Source organism: Poecilia mexicana, unplaced genomic scaffold, assembly GCF_051168715.1.
Source record: "Poecilia mexicana isolate PSO_F unplaced genomic scaffold, ASM5116871v1 scaffold_16, whole genome shotgun sequence".
NCBI lineage: Eukaryota > Metazoa > Chordata > Actinopteri > Cyprinodontiformes > Poeciliidae > Poecilia > Poecilia mexicana.
In genome coordinates this window covers 3,699,609-3,720,494 of record NW_028263385.1, presented here as the reverse complement: position 1 = coordinate 3,720,494, position 20,886 = coordinate 3,699,609, and the positions used below count along the sequence as shown (strand labels likewise).

At 36.0% G+C, this 20,886-nt stretch overlaps 2 protein-coding genes across 2 annotated transcripts; both read left to right on the top strand.

Annotated features, from left to right (window-relative positions):
- The first annotated feature begins 262 nt into the window (after window positions 1-262).
- On the top strand, window positions 263-8,836 carry cfap418 (cilia and flagella associated protein 418). The gene is made up of 6 exons (XM_015000630.2): window positions 263-472; window positions 1,240-1,342; window positions 1,911-1,975; window positions 2,296-2,361; window positions 2,580-2,675; window positions 7,894-8,836. Exons 1-6 carry the CDS (start codon window positions 351-353, stop codon window positions 8,051-8,053), a joined length of 612 nt encoding a protein of 203 aa, XP_014856116.2. The 5' UTR covers window positions 263-350; the 3' UTR covers window positions 8,054-8,836.
- Window positions 8,837-13,995: 5,159 nt separating this feature from the next.
- On the top strand, window positions 13,996-20,724 carry wdr73 (WD repeat domain 73). The gene is made up of 8 exons (XM_015000628.2): window positions 13,996-14,134; window positions 14,983-15,050; window positions 15,395-15,480; window positions 15,589-15,677; window positions 16,638-16,705; window positions 18,539-18,700; window positions 18,775-19,122; window positions 20,292-20,724. Exons 1-8 carry the CDS (start codon window positions 14,064-14,066, stop codon window positions 20,525-20,527), a joined length of 1,128 nt encoding a protein of 375 aa, XP_014856114.2. The 5' UTR covers window positions 13,996-14,063; the 3' UTR covers window positions 20,528-20,724.
- Window positions 20,725-20,886: the final 162 nt, after the last annotated feature.

Genomic DNA, 20,886 nt, shown 5'->3' with positions numbered 1-20,886 from the left:
TAGCATGTTTCATGTTGGACAATTATTCCCTCTGGTTGACCCTCTGGTTTTGGATGCTGTGCAGCTGGAAGCATGTTGTCTCTTAATTTTACCTTGGGACAGTTATGATGTTTAATCATAGTAACAATGTGTTGTTTTGTCAAGGTGACTATCTTAAAAGCTCCAATGGTACTCGGTAGTATTTAGTGTAATTCGATTTCTGCTTTTATTTTGAAGAGCATTTATTTTAGACTTTGGTCGAGTTCCGCTTTGTTACCTGGCAACGGCGAACGCTGAGATCGGTAATGGAAGCTGGCCTGTGAGCGCTGATCAGGCCCCGAAACTAACAGGGCCAAGACGAATACCTCATCATGGATGACGATGACCTGGATGAGCTGCTGGATGAAGTGGAAAAAAAGTTCTGTAGCAAAGCTTCTGCAGCCTCTTCCGGTGTAAGACGTAGCAAAGACGACAATAAACAGGAAAAATGGAGGTAAACAAAGCTACTTTTGCTAGCACATGTTCGTTGGTAGCAAATAAACATCACTTAAACTCCCAATAATTGACCAACTTGTGTGTCAGTTTGACCTTAGTCCAGATAAATTATGTTTCTGCGGTTTTTGAGGTGAACGGGTCCTTTTGAATGTATGCAACAATAGAAATTTTAACTGCAAGTTGAGATCTGAAATCCTTAACCGCAAGAAATAAAGAAATGGCTTGAAATATTGCACTCTATTTGTGATGAATCCTTACTTTCTGAAATGAGGGACAACAAATATTGAACCTTTTATTATAGTCATATGTTTTGATGTACTTGTCAGCATAAATCTGAATATAGGAGCATTTAAATTAAGTGTAATTACATTGAAAATTAAATTTAATAACATAAATGCATTCATTCTATTGATTTTGATGATATGTTTCTCCAATAATTAGTGAACATTCTCTTTCTGACATTGTGTCCTCCACTTAGAAATTTACATTCATATCAAGCTTTTCCATTTTTGTCTATAAATAACAGTGCACTTCAACAAGTGGCACTTCAACAAGTGCCAAACTTTTATAAGTTTCTCTTGTCATTCATTAACAACTTAAGAGTTAAAAATGTCTAAATCATTGAAGTCAGCAAAAAGTATTGGGATGTTTGCTAACTAGCTCAAAATTTGTTAAAACTCCTCTATTTCTGGAAAACCACTATTCATAAATCATGCAGATGGTATTCAGTAGTGCATACAGTAACATTTTGTTTTTGTGACTTAGTGCTGCAAAATGTGAGCCACATAAAAGCAGCGTTTCTGAGGACATTGATGCCCTTCTGGAGGAATTACTGGAGGATGATTACGACAGTTCTCCTCAGTCAAAGGTGGGCTTATGTCTGTAAAATATTTGTGACAGAGGTGCTTAGAGAATCATTTTAAATTATAAAAATAAAAGACAGTGTCTCCATAAATGCCACACCTAAGTTTATTTTATTGTTTGTGCTTTTTTAATGGTTTCTTAGAAAAAAAAAAATATTTTGCAGCATATTTTTTCTTTGCATTGAGCATGTAAAACTATTCCAAGAATTGTTACTAATTTCTTAAAATTCTTAATTGCACAAAGTGTTTTCACATGGCATGTTTCTTCTTTGGCTTTTCATGCAGCTTTTATCAAAATGTGACTTCCTGTGAAAGTTTGATTTAAAAACTATTTAGACGCAAGATAAACTAAACCAGTATTTCCCATCCCTGGTCCTCAAGGCTCACTGCCCAGCATGTTTTCGTATTTCCTTGCTTCAGTCCAGCTGATTTCAATCGATGACTGATTAACAGGCATTTGCTGAACTGCAATCAGTTGAATTGGGCACATTAAAGCAGGGAAACCTCTAAAACATGTAGGACGGTGTGCCTTGAGGAATTGTTTTTAATCTCTTTCTTACTGTTCTTTTTCAGGGTGAACAGTTTTCTAAAAGAGAACAAGCAGAGAAGAAACTCTCATCACAGTCTGCTGGAAGAAAGTGAGTATTTTAGCTTGAATAAAAGAAAAAAAATGAAATTGTTACAAAAGAAGAAAAAATAAAGATGCTACTTTGAACATTTTTTTTTCTGTATTGATGTTTTTATGAAAAAAAAATTAAGTTAACTGGGAAAAAAATATTTTAATGTTGAACCTGACTGAACGTGAGCACTGGACATCTCTGAGCCGTAGATTTTAATCTTATCTCTCATTTTCTACCAATAAAAACTTTTATTCTTGTTGCCATGGCGACTTAAATTTTCCCTGCGGTGTATTTGTGTGTCACTTTGAGACGTTCTGCGCTCTCCGTTCCGCTTCCAGGTGCTGTCCTGTTTTCATCGGTGGGAGCTCAGTCACAAACGGTGTTGGAACAGCCACTTCCAAAAGGTGTGAAAACATAAATTTATTCCAACAGCGTCTAAAGAGTCTCATCTGCTTTGGATTTATCAAGACACAGAACCTCAGTGTCCTTGATTTCTTATCCCAGTTCATTCTGATTGTGCAGAATTTGCACTTTTCAACTATAATTCACTGATAAATAAAATGTGTTTCATAGAAGTTTATTAAAAAATCCATGACTGGTGGCGATATGTATGCATGAATAGGTCATGTGACCAGCTGAGGTGCATCTCCTGTGACTTCCGGGTTTTGATGTTTGACGATTCTGAATGGGACGCATCATGTGACTACCTGTTCCTCAGGTGAGTCTGAAGGCTTATTCAAATGCTTTTTCTACACATTTAATGGGTATACTCCTAACATTTTAGACATTAGTATGCTATTCACCTTGAATGGTACATTTTGTTGTTATACCAACTTTATTTATAAAGCACTTTAAAACAACCACAGCTGATACAAAGTGCTGTACATTAAAACACAACATAACAATAAAAATAAATAAATAAATAAAAACTCTTACAGTTTAAAAACAAACATGCATTACAAACATTATTGGTGGCTTATCTCAGATTTATAATACCCCAATTCCTAAAAGAATCCTCTGTAGTAAATTTCAAATTAATTTTAGATTATAAAACCCCAGTTAAAAACTTGTTTTCAGAAAGTTCCTAAGTGAAAAGTAAACTGCTGTTTTGGGTGACATTTTAGTTTTTGACCAAAAGGTGGCAGTATTTACCCGTGCGGATATTGTTTCCTTCCTTTAAAGTCCTATAAAGCAAAGCATCGAAGATAAGAGGTTTAAAAGCTGTTTTTAAGAGGCGAGCATCTTTGTAAAAAAATAAATAAATAAATGTGAGAGCGTCATTAAGCTGCCCACATCCACATCAGGCCATGAGAGCTGCTGCTCTTTCCTCCTGATGGGAACAGTTCTGTAATCTGGACATCAGTGTGACCAGAATATAAACAAGCAGACTTCATGTTATTTCAAACCAGCTCACAGAGGCTTCATTTTAAAACCACAACGATGCAATCTACCCTGGAAACTAATGAAGTCATTCCTTAGGTTCTTTTCCCAGTGATTTATGAATTGAGACAAAAATATTACATTATTGCCAGTTTTGGGCTTTTGTTGCATTACGTAAAACAACCAGGAACTGACTGAATAATACCAGGATCTAATTTGGATTAGATGTCTGATTTGTGAAAAATTTGTCATTTTATTACCTTTTTTATATTTAGATTAACTTTTGTTCATATTTTATTTTAGTAGTAAAAGTAGATAATAAAATAAGGTATTTAGTTGCATTATTTAATAATTATGTTTTATTATTTCATACAATTTTTGAATTAAGTTTGGAAAGTGGTTTGAAATCAGGTTTAGTGGTACAAAGGGTGACAAACTGTGCAGTCTTAAGATAATTGGAAATGCAGCTAGTGTGACGATAATTTCCTACAAAATGTCTTTTTCTTACTTCTTTATATTGTCTAATTCCTGATTCAGTGATTGCAGTTTGATCTTCCTTATAAAATCATTGCTATTCAGTGTCCAGCCACAGTTTTATCACCCAATTAGGTGATATGATTGATTAGCTCTCCGTAAATTAATTACGTTCTCAGTGTAAAATCAGGAGCCGATTAAAACGTGACCGCACATTGAGGCCAGCATCACTCCCCTCTTCTGGTGCAGTTGACCCCAAGGTGATGGTCACATTGTTTGTAGATGTGCGTCACCCAGAGAGATAAGAACTGATTCAATGTGACACTGTCATTTGTTACAGTAACTGTGTTTGACAGGCCGCCATGGTCGGATGACGGAGGTGTGTCTAGGTGCTTCCAGAGGTTGATTAAATTCTGAGTGCAGAGTTTATTCTTTGTCCTCCTCTAGGTGAGACGTTTGCTTCCTGCTTGTCAAAACAGATCTGGATATTTCACCCACAGAGATTTAGTGTAGTTTTTAATTTAAGTCCTCTGATCAGGTTAGAAATATTGAAGCTTCTGGTGAATCTAATAATGTTTGATGTTGAAGGTTTTATTTCTTCTGGCTTCACTAAGCTGAGAAATATAGCCTGTTTTTTCATCCAACGGCAGCAACAAGTGATGGAAATGTGAGGCTTTTTAGTGTTTTTTGAAGAGTAAAGCCCAGACATGAAGACTCTGAAACTAACAGGGTGAAGCAGTCCTGACACAGAGACATGATGGATCTATTACACCTGTCTGCACGTTTGGCTGCTGTCTCATTTTCAGTGCTGCTATGTTCGGCTGACTCCCCTCATCTGGTCAAAAATAACATGAATGAATCATCGAATCCCCGCTCTTCCTGTTGTTTTTCTGCTCTGAGCACAAAGGGTAAAATGTGTTGATACTAGACAGGAAGAAGCTCCAGTCATCTCTACCACTGAACCTCTGCTGTTTATAACAGCAATCATTTTAGATGCATTGTGGAGAATTCATGAACTGTTTTACAACACATTATTTACTGTTCGACAATGTTGAAGCTGCCTGATTATTTTATGGAACTAATGGCCTTAATTCAACAGTAACTTGACCAAAATATTTGAGTTTTTAGTTTTTATATAAAATTCAGTTCAGTTAAAAATACTTTATTAATCCCAAAAGATACCAAAAAATTTAACTCATTAAATTAAAGATCCATCCATCCAGATCTGTCCATCGAATGATGGATGGTCCATCCATCCATCCGTCTGTTCATATGTAGATCCATCTTATGAATGGGTGAATATGTATGACAAATATTGTATGTTAAAATAAGTTATTGTTTCTGACATGTTGTTCTTACAGGCATGTTGTTTTGTAAAAGATTAAAGGAGTTGAAGTGTCTCCGCAGCAGACGGCTGTTTTCTGGGAGTCAGACACAGAAATGGTCCTTGGAGACATCTGACAGATAAAACAGCTGAGATGAACTGCCACCTCCTGTGCTTTAGTTCTTCAGCTCCCTCCACAAACCCATACGGATGTTTTTTTGTTCCTTTTATGGAACAAAACTCATTTTAAAATGTTGATTTGATTGCATCTTGTGATGGTCTGAATTACAATCAAGTTATTGTCTGGCAACCCCAGTTAGTGTTGCTCTTTGAATCACAGTTTGAGATGCGCCAAACGGTGATCATTTCAAACATCTGAACAAAATAGGTTTAATTCAAATGGGAACATTCTCTTTATTTTGTAGGGGGAAAACTATAATAAAGAAAAGACATTGGTAAAATTTGGATGAAGTTGTTAGTTACTTTTTGTTGTCAGCCTGTTGTAGTTCAGAAAGAAAAGCCAAATCCACTGCTCTCACATCTACCCAAGTCACACACATCATTTGACACCTTGACATTTATCGCTAACCTTTTTTCTGTATAGCGCTGTGTGATTTTCTTTTTGTGCTACTGTAAGTTCAAAACACTCTGAGACACTCAGGAGCACTCAGGAGGATGAGTTTGGCCTTCTAGTTGTAATGTCAGTGGAATCACCCAGACAGAAAGCTGCAGCCGCAGCTCCAACCGCGAAACAAATAAACCAGACAGGACACGAAGAAGCTCTGTTTACCTCTTCAGCTTCATATCAACATCTAAACACACGTTCTTCCTCTCACATCTCACAGGTTTCTTTATGACTGATGCTGTCAGTTTTTGTAATTGAATAGAAACCCCCTTTATTTGCCTCCTTGTGGAGAAATCATCATGAGTTGGCAATAATAATAAAATAAAATAGAGACTGTAAAGTAAGGTGAAATTTGCAGATGGAGATTCTAAGAAATATATACATGTATTTATATGTTGTAAAAACTTCTTAATTATGCTCTCTTGAAAACTTGGCAGTTTAAACAAGTGGAGGGACGTGTAATAACACATGTACACAGAGAATAAATCAGCTACCTGGATTTCTAATTACTGTCACAATTACCAGCTTTTAGACAAATAAAGAAAGCTGTTTTAAAAACCCTTTTTGACTTTTACAAAAATAGGAAGTGATGTGGTGTGAAGTGTTTCTTTCTTTCAGAGAAATGAAAACATTCAAAACAGCATTTAGAGAGAAAAGCTTCACAGCTTAATGTTTGCTGTCTTGTCAACAGGTGAATATTTTTATTAACCAAGATGAAGTGGTTTTAATCTTTCATTATCAAAGAGAAAACAGAGATCATATCTATTGGGATTTAATTGGATTAAATTAAGTTGTAAATGTGTATTTTATCTAAGTGGTTTTGTTCAGGCAAATTATCCTCAACTGGCTGTAAAACAGAGACAGGAAGAAGTAAAATCTGATGGGATTTAGCAATGAAACAGCTTTTTAATAAAAAATAAAAAAAATCACACTTTCTTATTACACTAACATAAATTTACTCTATATTCATTCCCATTTCATTTTAAATATGCAGATGTGAGCTTTTTAAATCCATCTCAGGTGCTCTATGGGAGATCTCTAACTGGAACAGCTGCTTTCTTTAATCTCATGTTGATGGAAAAAGTTGCTGAAGAGCAGATTTACAGCTGTGATCTCCTGATGAAAACAGCTGGACTGAGGTTTAACGTCACTCTGTTCTTTATATCTTCTAATATTATTACACTGCTGATCTTTAAATCCAAAGGAGTTTATATTGGATAAAACAAATTTAGTCACACGATTAAAATGTTTTGGTTAAAACAAGCTACGGCCTGTTTTCAGCACTTTGCTAAGCAATTATCCAATCAGCTGGTAATGTGGCAACAGAAACTGTGAAACTGTGCAGATAGCGTTCAGGAGCTTCAGCTAAAACATCAACCGTCTTATTGGGTCCAGAAATGAGCCTTTAACAGCAGGAATTAATGGACCTTAACTGCCTTTCATTAACAGTCCAGGCAGGTGGTGGTGAAAATAATTTTCACACACAGGTCTGGTTTCATTAAGGTTTTAATGCACTTCATCCTCTTTTACCATTTTAAACAGATACTTTTTGAGACTAAAACACGGAGTTGAAATGTGATGAAACCAAAAGAAGCTCAGACATTATAAAAGCTGTTTTTCATGTTTTAATCTATTGTTAAACATAATCTGGACTGATTTTAATCATAAATGCTCATTCACTGCAAAAACATAAAATCTTTCCAACTAGTGTTTTTTTTTTATTTTTTTATCTATTTTCTAGTGCAAATATCTCAGTACACTTGAAATAATATAAAACTAACTTACAAGTAATTTTTCAGAAAGCTATGGGAACTTATTAGTTAATTTTTTAATATTGATTTTAAAAAGTTCTAATTTTGGTGCTGTGGTGGTGCAGGGGCAAAGCACAACCCATGTATTGAGGCCTTGGTCCTCATGGTGGTGGTCGCAGGTTCGATTCCCAGCCTGGTGACATTTGCTGCATGTCAGAATGTTAATTTTCTTGTTGGCTGTGTTGAATAGGTAAAAAAACAAAACAAAATTTGATGACTGCATAACTATTATTGTGTGTTCAATGAGAAAATACTATTTGCTAAAATGAGCAGCCTGCATGTTGAGTGATTAAACTGCAGCCATTTTCTGTGTCTGCTGCAGGAACAACGTGCCGGACCGCCATAAGCTCCAAGCCAAGCTGAAGAAGAGGAAGGGTTTGCGGGCTTACGCCTGTCAGTGCAACTGGTTCTCCAGCTCAGAGACGACGGACCTCAGAAACCAGCCTCAGCTCAGATGGGTCTGTGGCAAACATCTGGACTGATGCTCACAGCAGGGAAACATGCTGCTCACACAGCATGGACCACAAATGGGAGCTGATGGCTTCTCAGACACATCTATAAAACCTGATGATGGAACTGAAACTGATTAGTCTGAGTAATGATGAGTTGGATGTGAAAACAGATAAGGGAATGTGTTTTGGATGCTGGAGTAAATCCAAACTGATAAAACCGGCAGCATAAATGAAACTTGGAGTCAGTTTTGTTAAACTCAGTTAACTGAAACAATCAAACAGCCACCTGAGGAGATCTAAAAATATGTTTTAAAACATCTAAGAACTCTTTGTTGGACTCCTCAGTGGTCCCAATATTGTCCTCTGTAGAATGTTTTTATCTTTTATTTAAGGTTCACTCACAGTTCCTTGACACTAAATGTATAACAGGGATGCACCGATGTGAAAATTTGGGCCGATGTCAATATCCGACCTGAACAGGGTTTATAAAATCTGAGAAGCTCCTTTGGAACATTTTAAAAGCAAATGAAAATTGTTGTAGTCTTAAGATTTATATTTGTCAAATAGCTAAATGAGAAACGTCATATTAAGTATCTTAATATTTTTAAATATTTTAGGCTAATGTAATAGAAAAGACTTAGAGAAAAAAAAATATCTGAAGTAATTGATGTAGAAAATCTGTTGAGATGTGGAATATTTTTCAGTATTTGAACTCATGAGATAAATATGAGAGAAATCTTTATTGTAATTCAGTTTGTGTTCATTTTGTGTTCTCTTTTTCTACATCCCAGAATATACATTTTCTCTTCTGTCCTCCCGTTTCATCATTGGAATCGCATTGTGAGTTGACTTCATCTCAAACAAAATTGATTGTGACCAACATTTAATCTTTTCTTTCTGGTTTCGGTCAGCCTTTGTTTCTCCTGAACTGTTAAATTCTTCATTATTCTGTCACTTACTTATTACTGTACTGAGCATGCTCAGTGCAGTTTCTGTCCCAAAATTAAAAACAGTGTTATCTCTGTAGTGAGAGGGAGCTGGAATATTAAATGTGCAACCATGGAAACAATAAAACGGAGGTTCAGACCAAACAATCTTCAATTAAGTCGACATGCAGATGAATTATTAAATCAGAGTAAAAACTTTTTAAAAAATTGAATAGTGTTTTTGTTTATTTCTGCTTTTAAGCAACTTCTCTAGTTTCCGTCCTTTAAGCAATCATTTATTAATTGTAGTAATGCTTGATAATTAAATATGAATGTATTAATTTTCACATACAACATCATTACTGATGTTAGTGTTGCCTGCATATTTCATCAGTGACCTGAGGTTTTTATCAATCAATATTTAATCATAATTTAGAAAGAGTACTGCACCCAGAGAAAGAGTTAACCATCCTGTTAATGATTAAAATCATTTAATAAAAGTTCATGTTTTTATGTCATCACATCAGATAAAACTGAGAACAGCCTAATAAAATTTTATTCCATAATTTAAAGTCAAATCACACTTTAGTGTGATTACATTTTGACGATAAATATTGGCTCTTAGTAATGGAGATATTGCGTTTGCAAAGCAGACGGTGGAAAGCAATCCAGACTGTAAAACAAACTTAATCCAGCTTGAGATAAACTCAAATGAGAACCAAGGGATTTATACAAGCTGAAAAAAAAATATTTTCACACCACCCGAAACTGAAAAACTTTTAATATTATGGATCAAAAAATGAGATATGCTGCTAAGCTCAGCTTCCATTAGACTGAAACAAAACCGTAGAATTAAAAGAGGTTGAACTTGAGCAATGCTGAACATGAGGAACATTGAGTTTATGTTTCTGTCACTCTGCAGAGGAAATGTCAGGACAGACGTACTTGTTGGTTGCTTTAATAAACAGATCATAAATAATTTAGAGCTAATCTCTACTTGTTCACATCAGAACTCCATCACATCCAAACATTTGTCAATAGAAGGAGACCAAAATCTATTTTTATTGCTAAGTGTTTTCTGACAAACTTTGTGCCTTCCAGCTGGTTAATTATTGTTCCTAAGTGATGTGTCAACAAGGAGGACAAACAAACAGAAAAGCCACATCACTTGCCTCCCACCTGTTGTGAGTGAATGCTCACTCCATCAGCTTGTTGATGTGCATCATTTCATTAGATGACCTATTTCCCAGCATTAGTATTCATCAGCCTGGCCGAGGTTGCACACTTGCACAGGCCGATTCGTCACGTTTTATTAACAGGCAAAGTGATGCTGAGGGAAGCTGTCTGAACTTTAGATTCAGAACACAGATTATTTGTAAAAATATGAAGATTGTTCAAACCAGCATGAAGGACAAAGTCCATTCCTTGATTTGTATTTAACAAATATCTCTATTTTGGAGTAAATATGGGTTATGTAGTTTTTTTTAATGGATCCAACATTTTTTAGTCAATTTTGGACTGCTAGATTTTCTCGATTGCAGCTGCATACTCGAAGAGAAATCCACATCACAAAATATACTTTTTTCCCAGTTTTGACTGTGCCATATTTATTGCTGTCACTCAGTAATAGAAGTGTTGATTTTTAGCTCTTCCAAGTATTCTCTGGAGTGTTACTTGTATTTTGATACCAGAACCATTCAAATACACCTTGCAGTTCCTGAGATACATTGAATTCATTTTGGGGGAGTCATTTCAGAGTAAATCTCCAAAGAAAGATGCCCAGGCATCAGCAGCGGGTTAAGTAAACACCGTTTCAGCCTAAAGCCACAACAAATAACAGTAGAATAGCTTTGAGAGAAAAATATAAAATCTTTATGAATAAATATAAAACATAAAAAAATGATGAAAACAATGATTCTGATTAAAGATTCTTTTTCTTTTTGGGTTATAGGGTAAGTTTTTTATTTATGCTGTTAACTGGCTCATCTCATGGACAGTTGAACAATTCTCCTAACTCAGGAGGATAAAAGCTTTCCTGCTGCGACTACAGCAGCGGAAAGGAGTCTGTCAGATCTCAGTGATGTTAAAAACCCAGCAGCAGCAGCTGATTTGACGCAGGATGTTGTGTTAAATTAGTTTTCTCAAAAAAGAAGCTAGAAGCTAAGACTAGTTTTCTATGTCAACTAGTGTGTGACTGCTTCTCTGAATATGCTGAAATATTTCAACACAGTCGTGACCGGGTCTCTGCTGGGAGGACTAGTCTGATCTAATTTAAATTCACTCTTATCCAGTCAGAGAGGTCATATGTTGCATTTATTGAGCTTGCTTATTCCCGTTTCGCTTCATATCCAGCAGGATGCTGCTTCCAAGAGACACATGTAGTCAAATAAATTATTTCTACAGTATCACAGTCCATGTTCGTTCAAATAAAAAGCAAATAAAATACTTTTTTCAGTGACCAACCCATCTCACCCAAGGCTGTCTGATAAAGCAGTCTAAACTTTGGAAAGTGAAACTCACTTGTTATATACACGTTAAATATTTCAACACTTATTTCATGTAAATTTGATGATTAATGCTTGCAGGTTATGAAAACTCAAAATTCAGCATTCACATTACTTTTGAAAAAAGATGGTGTTACACCTTTATCAAATAATTCACTCAAGATATCTAAAAATGTTTCCTGAGCCTCTAAATGTGGTTGATTGGCTGGTGAACTGTCCTGACCTTTGACCCCACAAAGACTCTGTGGGGTGTTGTCAGGAGGAAGATGAGAAAAACTCCTGGGCTTTCTGAACCTCAGCAGAACCACAGGCTGATCTTCTCCATGTTATAACGCACTCATACAGAAATTCATGCAAAAGGAACCACAACCAAGAAAGAAAAAAAATGAGCATACATTTCAGAAGACTAATATTTCTGTTTAAAATGTAATTTTTATTGGTCTTATTTTATATCCTGGTCTTTTGAGACATTGAATTTCAGGTTGTTTTCATCTCTAAACCATAATCATTAAAATATTTAACTTTTTTTAGATGCACCTGCATGCATTCATGGAGGATTTTTATCATAATCCAGTTGAGTAAATTGGATTCTTTGTTTCTGACTTACCGAAAGTGACTCAGACTCTTGCCTGTCAGACAGCAGGAAGAGCAGAGTGATGAGGCTGCTGAAGAGGAGCAGGAGAGGAAGGAAAACAACAGCTGCAGTGATGGAGCGCTGCATGGCGTGGGCAGGAAGCTGTCACCAGTCTGTCCAGGAGAAAACTCAGGGCCAACAAGCACTGCAGTGAAATCATGGGTAGCATTGTTGCCAAAAGCATCATAAAAGCTTTTTTTCCCCCTGTCAACAGGTGAATTATGTAATCAAATCTGAAATTTCTGCACTGAAAGGAGAATAGCTGAAATCTTATCTAATAATCCTGTTATCTAAGGTAAGTAAATGCTTGAATCCTTAGTTTCTTGATTTTATTAAAAGCACAGTTTACTGCAAATTCACATTAACCATTCATAAAAGTTTTTAATCCCTATATTTACATTCCTTGAAAATCCCTTAAAAATTAAAACAAATGACAGAAACTCAGCCAAAGCTGAACTCATTTTTTTACTAAACAGCTTTAAGTTAAAATATACCAGCCTCAAATCAAATATAGAGGCTGAATAATGAGCTTTTTATTGATTTTTTTCCAGTCTTATTGTAGAAAACTAAAGCTTATCTCTCCATGTCTGCAGCTGCAGGAGCTTTTCATTTCTATAGTTTCTTCCTGAGCTTATCTGAATCACACTGATTAATTAATGGCCTTTAATGCCATTTATAGAATCTGTGATTGCTCTTTTCTCATTAAACTCACTAAACAGAAATTAAGCATCAGCTAATTGTGCCTTATGCACCAAGTAGAATCTCCATGTCCTCATGTTTGTTCTTTAATAATAGAAAATATAACCTCAAAAATGTGAAGTTAGCTTTTTGAAGTTTTTTTTTTTGCTGCTTCTCTTTTAGTCTCTAAAAGCAGCAGAACATTTATTCAGTTCTGTAAAAAAGTATTTACTTTTATCTAATTTCCATCACATGAATTGTTTGGTGGGCAGCAAAAAAAGGGCTCCCTTCAGTTTCCATTTATGATGGAAGAACTGCCACTGTTCCAACTGATACTCTAAATGACAAATTAGGTTTTCTAATGTATTTTTGAATTTGAATTAGAATTTTCTCTGATTTTTGAGCATATTAGAAATGTTAAAGTCAGAAGGTATTGTTTCTCTTTTAGAAAAAAAAATACTGTAAAATTGAAACAGCTTTATATAGATGTTCTTGCTTTCTCTAAGGAATTGTCCTTTACACTTTCAATAGGCGGTGCTGTAATTTGGATCAGCGAAACAAACAAGCCAGGCTCCAAATGAAACATTAGAGACATGTGTGGAGGTATTAAATCAAGTCAGCAACAAATTCATCCAGCATAGAAATTACAGCCAGATATAGGTATTAGAATTAGCTATAATTATTGGGGCTTGATTTGAAAATCGCTAACCGGGTATTAGCTGATACATCTCAGTTTATATTTGTTTTGAAATAAATGCTGTTGTTTCTGATCCCATATTTGAATGGAGAAATGTTTTGTTTTTGAAACAAGATGTATACCTCATAATAAACTTAAGAGTGACATTACCTTAAACCTATTAACCATCCACTAATAACTTTCCCCAGGAATGCTCAAGAAATAAGCTGTTTGTGTTTATTTAAAGGTAATAAAAAATAATGCTACCTAATAGCAATTTTTGCCATCAGGTGATATTATTTAATATATACATAGAATTTCCCAAAGAATGAAATTTTTATATTAAATAAAAGTATTACGTTGCAAATTTGCTATGATAACATTTTTTGAAAAATTGAATGTCTCACTCAAGCAAATTTATTCTTTCCCTGTATGTAAACATTTGATGATGATTTTTTTTATCATTATTATTTTAAAACCTTTGTGGCTCCAAACATACGCTAAAGCAGTAAGAACTCCACACCAGCAGGTGGCGGTGCTGCTCTGCAGCCACTGGATAAAAAGTTACGGAAGCTGAGCGGAAACTGGTGGGGAAGCAAAAATGAAGCGCCTTTAAAGAGAGATGATGGGAGAGACAGAAGCTGTGGAGATTGATGATATTTTAGATGACTGGTTCATTGAGTCTTTGAAATCGTGAGAAAACTTTCATTCTTTATCAAACGGTCGGTTTTTGTCTGTGTTAGCTGCCAGTGATGGAATGTCTTCTTCTAAATCCCCCAAAACATTTAAAATTTACACACTTGTAAGTTCAGTTGGTTTAAAAATGTTAACAACTTGCTCTAGGTATCAATTAGACATATATTTAAAATTCGGCTTCTTTGTCTTAAACCAACGCGCATCGATGAGTCTACAATTTTAACTTAGGCTGCTTCACCTCGCATAATTATAACCAAATAACTGTTTCTTCCACTGATACAATCACGTAATACATTAATAAGCTTTTATTTGTGTCTTAATACACCCGGAAATAATCTAAAATAAAATGAAATGGTGAATGCGCGACAATCATAGTTCAACAAAAACAAATATTGTTCTTGAAAAACCTTCCCATTTGAAATGGGCTTCTTCAGAACACCACTTAAAGTGTTTATAACTAAACTGCACATAGAAACTACATTTAATCATACATTTTAAATCTACTGATATTTATTTATGCTCTTTTGGAATAAACGGTGGAGTAAATAAAATTTCTGATATTACTACATACTTAGTTGAAATTTGTGAAAACAACAATAAAAATAACTCTTAGAAATGTTTCACAATAAATGAAAACTGATGTGATAAATGCCCATCTCTATTAAAAATAGCACACAACGATCAAATGAAAGGTACTCTGGAGTAGAATCACTTCAAAATATATTTATAAGGCGCACACATTTGTGCACAGAAAACAGCAGACCAGAACCAACCTGTAGTCTCGTCATGTGAAGTAATGTCCTGCTGGGTTTCTTGTTTATTCTAGTCTGTTCTGGTTCCTGTAGATATAAGGATCTTCATGTGTACCAGCTGGAACATCCCACTCAAATCATCGAGTGGACGTCTGGAAAGAGTGAGTGGATTTAAATAATGTGGCAAAAATATTCACTTCTGAACATAAAGAGACAGACCATGGAAGAAGTTCTCTTTGTATGAAATCCTGGTGATGAAACATAACATACAAATACTGTGAGGTGAAATGAAAACGATATGTATGTCACTTTTCAGATTTGTATTTGTAAAAAATGTTCCAGAGAAGTGATCTGCTTTCTTTCACTTCACAATTTTTGTTGGTCTATAAAAAATTCCCCCCAAAAAACATCCAGTTTATGACTGAAGTGATAAAATGTTTTTTTTTTTTTTAATGGTTCGAATGGTGTGAATATTTCTGTAAATCACAGTTTCTCTTGTTTTAAGCCGTTTGTGTTGCTGGATACAGCTCGGGTAAAAATGAAATCTTGGAGCTCTGCTTGCCGCTGAAACTTTTAGCCGATGAAAAAAAGGTAAAAAAAATAAAAATAACTAAATAACATGCATGAATGGTCTTTGTTTGATTTTTATAAGCAGTTTTCCAGATATCGGTAAACGTTTGCTTGGTCTGATGTGTTCAGAGTCTCTGTGCAGAGAGGGACTTCAAAGTTGTCCATGGTGGTTTCTCAGAAGGCCCAGTTTGCTGCCTCACACACATTCCAGGAACCAGGTCGGTTCTGACTCTTTCATCACCATTAAAATGCTGAGCTGTAACTTTTCTCTTCTTCCTGCTGATGTTTTAGCTCTGTGATGTGTGACGGTTTCAAAGCTTCTGGGAATTTTCTTTGAGGCAAATGTAAATTGATTAATTCTATGGAAGAAAGTCATAATTAAGTAGAAATCTAATTAAAACAGAAGCAGAGATTTAAACTGAGTACAAAGGCTTTCTGTCAAACAATAGGATAAGCCATTAATTCTTATTTAAGCAGCTTAATGCACAATATAAAATAACAAATATTCCAAAGGTGGGATAAATACACTTCTGCAACCTTCTTTTTATATTTAAAGTGTTTTTAGCTTACTTTTTTATACATTTAGACACATTTCTATAAATTAGAATATCAGTCAAAAGTTTATTTCAGTAATTCAGTTCAAAAAGTGAAATTTGGATGGATTCTTCACCCTCAGATTGATACCAGGTCTAGTAATCTATGATGAAAACCCCAAATCTAGTTCCTCAGTATTCCTGTCATGATAATACATTTTTCTGGATGATAATTGTCCCAGAAATTATTGTGAAAAATTATAAAACTGTTCTTTTGGGCCATTTTCATGTAATATAATGACTTCGTAAGCTTGCCCTTGCAAAGATTAATAAACTTTAATTTCTAATGAACATTTAAAATTGGATCTAGAAGACATTTTAAATATCAAAAATAAATGAACAAAACAATAATGCAGTTTCTTTAAACAGAATTGTCTTTCAAAAAGGGAACTGCTTGAGACGAAAGCACCAGACTGAAGACTTTAGCCAAACAGTCTGTGGTAGAAAGAGAGAGAGCCACGAGAAATCAACCAGCTCGTTTTAACTGATCATGTGGTTAACTGATTTATTTTAAGGTAACCTCTTTGCCATCTAGTTTTTTAATAGATCATGATCTCATGATTTAGAAGACTGTCGTTTTGTCAGATGTGCGGTGACCAACGACGGGTTGACCTCTGACCTGCAGCTGTGGGACCTCGGTGCTGACGACACTGGTGAGTTTTAGTTTACGTAAAACTCTTGATTGACACAACATGACTTAAAAATAATCTAACTTGACTATTAGTAGTTTCAGTGCCAAGATGTCACCACATAAAGCAGTGTAATTCTTCAAACTATTACAGATCATCAGTTAAGATGGCGCTGCTTTACGTTAAAAATTAAACCTTTGTGAATAAACCCCAGCAGGATTATGGATTTTATTCCAATCATGGGAAATACAGAATTTTAATAGAAAATGTTACCTACGTCATTTACAGCCCTGAAAGCCTGACATTGATGGTGAGTTTCATATTGGAAAATATTCATAAAACATTTCATGCATTCAGAATTAAAGCTTTTTCTCTTGTTGCTGTGAAAAGATGAAAATATTCAACACTTTAAAAACTCTTATGCGCACAAAGTGTCCTTGTTTTTTATGAAGAGGGTTAGAAGAGAAGATCTCTAATTGACACAAAGGTCCACATTTCTTCCTTTAAGATGCTCCTAATTTTGCATCTATAATTATAGAAGTCATGTTTATGAAACATGACTAATTATAGAAGTCATGTTTATGACTTCTATAATTATGCCAATAGTCCTGCAAACACTAATATTTTATTTTAAGCACAACTTTCTTCAGAATAAAACTTCATCAGCCCTTATGGACTAGTGATTTGAATTAGCATCATACCTTTCACTGAGAATACAGCCAAAAAGAAGTTTGAATCCTACAAATGTTGGTTGATTCATCTGTCTCTTTTGTTATCAGAAATGCTTTAATACAAACCTAGTGGTCAACGTGTGAACTACATGTGGTTCATGGGAGTGAAAGTGCTTGAATAAACTCAGTAAATAATCTTATCCTTGAGCAATTTAAATTTAGGTTGACTATTGCCTTCTACAATGGATATATCACAAAAGAAAACCTGTAACCAGCATTCTAAACTTTGTTTCTAATTTTGAGTTTGAGGTTCTTTAGATACACAAGGCAACAAAGGAATGAAAATAAGAAGCAATACAAAATGTTGGTATGTTGAAAAAGTAAATTGTGTGCATGAATTTTGATTATCCAAATTTGAATCAAATGATTACTTTAGAAGATTATAAGAACCAATATTAATATTGATGAAATAAATGATTATTTTCATAAGTATATACCCTAATACAATACAATATTTGTCAGGAAACAGGGGATAAAAGCTTCTAGGACAGTAGAAAGAATTTTTCAGTATTTAGCAACAGTAAAATAATAAACATACTGAAATGGAACAATGTTTCATTCTTTTAGTGCCTAGTGGATCTAATTAGCTAATTAGCAAGTTACACTAACAGTGAGTGCAAGGCCCAAATTTATGATTTCTAAGTAATTTAACATCTGATTGACAGCATTCTGGGTAAATACAACCAAAACAAACATGCAAGTCTCACACTAACAGGACAAATGGCTTGTGGTCTTTTGCCAAAGACGAGGAATCCTGCACCTACTAAAATCTGAGGCCACTCCATCTTTGATTACATTTTTGCTTTCAGTGTCTTCTTCAGATGTTTTTGTGTCATTCCCTTCAGTAGTTCTTGGTGCAGCGCCCCCACAGTCGAGGAGGTGAACGAGTTGCTGAGAGGGTTTGATTGGTGTGCAGTGTGAAAGAGAACAGCAGCTGAAACTTTTCGGTTCCCAATCCAATCGAGTCTACTGGACTATATGGTGTGAAAACACCTTAAAACAATCAATATAATATAAGCAGAACCAGGACAAGCAGGTCCAATTCCTATCCAGTTATATGTAGAATATTATTTATGATAATAATAATAATAATCTGACACCACTGTCTGCTGACTTCCTGTGCCAGATGTGATCAGGAAAACAGGAAGTCTCCCGGGGACGAGCGTTTCTCAGGCCGGCAGCAGGATCGCAGCGCGACTCTCCTCACCGCCTCAAGTCCTTCATGGACCTCAGAGCAGCAGCGTCCAGCTGACCCAGCTCAGCACAGGGCAGACTCTCTATAGACTCGGTAGACCACTGAACCTCCACCTGCAGCTGAAGGTCATGTCAGTTTCAGGGTTTGATGCTCTTATCTTCCAACAGAGGTCGACTCGACAGAACCTCTGAGCTCCTTAAAGTTTGTGAGTGAGACGACGTTCCTCGCCAGCTGCTGTGACGGCACCGTTTACCTTGCAGACACTCGGACGTCCGCTCCTCCTCAGGCTTCACCTCCACCTGGGGAATGCGCCCCATGGTGGACAGACGCCTCTGCAGCGCCGCAGTGTAGGGTCATCAGGCTCTCCTCCTCTGGTCAGGCCGTCGTTTCAGACCTCAGGAATCTGGGAGGAGCCCTGTGTCGGGCTCAGCTGGATGTCCAGACGTTGCCAAGGAAACCGGAGGATGTCACGGTGGCGTGGGCTCCAGCGTTGGACGGCTGCTTCTCAGTGTCAGGTTGGTTAATGCACACACTGTAACAACTATTATTTACCAGCTGAATCAGAAAGTTCTGAGTAAAAATACAGTAAATTTCTGCTAATTTTGGCCAAAATATTTCATTTTTCATGTATTCTCTGATCAGATGCTAGCTTTAGCTTTTATGTTTCCCAGCTTCCTGAGAGAGAAAATACTAAGACTAAACATTTTTATTATAATCTAATGTAGAGTAAGCATTTTTTTTTTACCTTTGTTACTTTAATGCATTTCTTCCCCTTGAAAAGCAGTTTCAATAACCTAAGATGGATCCTTTATTCACTGAAACTGGTTGAAAAAACCTTCAGATGCAGGTGACTGTTTAATCTAGTAGCATGTCTAATGTCACTGTGACATAAAAAGCTAAATTTAATATAGGAGAGAGAAAGTTAAATAATTATGCATCATCATCATCATCAACCAATTTTTTCTTTTATCAGGACGGATGAGTTTTGGTTTTTCAGCTCAATGTGACATTTTACTGGTTTTAGAGCCTCTTTGAATCTGATTCCTTGAACTTCTCAGTCCCTCCAGGGAGTTGCAATCAAATTGTTAATGCAATCATTTGCAAATTTTCTACAGTTATCGCAACTTTTCCGCAAGACTGACCAATCAGCGTAATGTTTCCTGGACTACCTTCTTGTCTGATTCGTCACTCCAACTAAGCGGATTTTTAACCAATCGCCTCCCTTTAGTTTAACTTCCTGTTTCACAACGTCTTTTGAAAGGTGAACCTGCATACAAGCAAAAACCATTTTGATATGTTCTATGAAATCAGTCCATGTTAACTTGAATGACCAGTATGGAATTATTCTTTTACATTTTTAACAACTCGTGATTTTGTCTTTAATAACGGTGTTATTTCAAGAAGGCGCTTGAAAATGTTATTTGCACTTTAAATATTAACTATGTCAATACCTCTTTTAGGAATTTTATGTGCAGCAACTTTAAGTTTTTGCAAGACTGTCATGGCAAAAATAAAGCTGAGGGGAAAAAAATCACAATGCAACCCTTTGCCACACAATCACGAAAAAGTTTAATAGAATCTGTTTGAGTGCCCCTCATCATTTAAATTCCACTGAGCCTCCAGAACATGTCATTGGAGCAGAACCAGATTGGGTCTGATCTCAGGTTCTCGCTCTCCTCTCCAGGTCTCGGTGGACTCGTTCAGATTTACGACTCCGCCGGATGGAGGGCGGAGCCGCAGGACGCCTCGCCGCTGTTCCAGCACGCCGGTCATTCGGTTTCCTCGCAGCACGGCGATGGCTCCGCCCCCGTCTTCATCACCACCCATGTCTGGCATCCCGAGCGGCCGAGGACGCTGCTGTCTGCGGCTTCAGACGGGTCCGTCCACGTTTGGGACTGGGTGGATCCACAAACAAACTGAGCTTCCAGGAAGTACAGATCCCTGATCTGAAGAAATGTCATTCAGGATGAGGAATGAACGCTGGGTTCATTTTTGAAGCAGAACACACTGTGTGGATTTCAGTCCAACCTATTTCCTCTGTGTGATGAGATGAGTTCATATTAATGAAAAATGCGATCAGCACTGCTTTTGTAAATTAAAGATAGATTGAAACGACAGCTGTTCGTGGTAACTCATTTAAATCCAGACTGAGGTATGATGGGATATGTTTATCCTGCCGCTTTTATTTCCCGGATGAATGTTTCCACCCATAGAGGTTTAGATTAGCTTTCAGAAAGCGCTCTGCATTTTTTCGGTACATATTTTAGACTCTCCCAGAT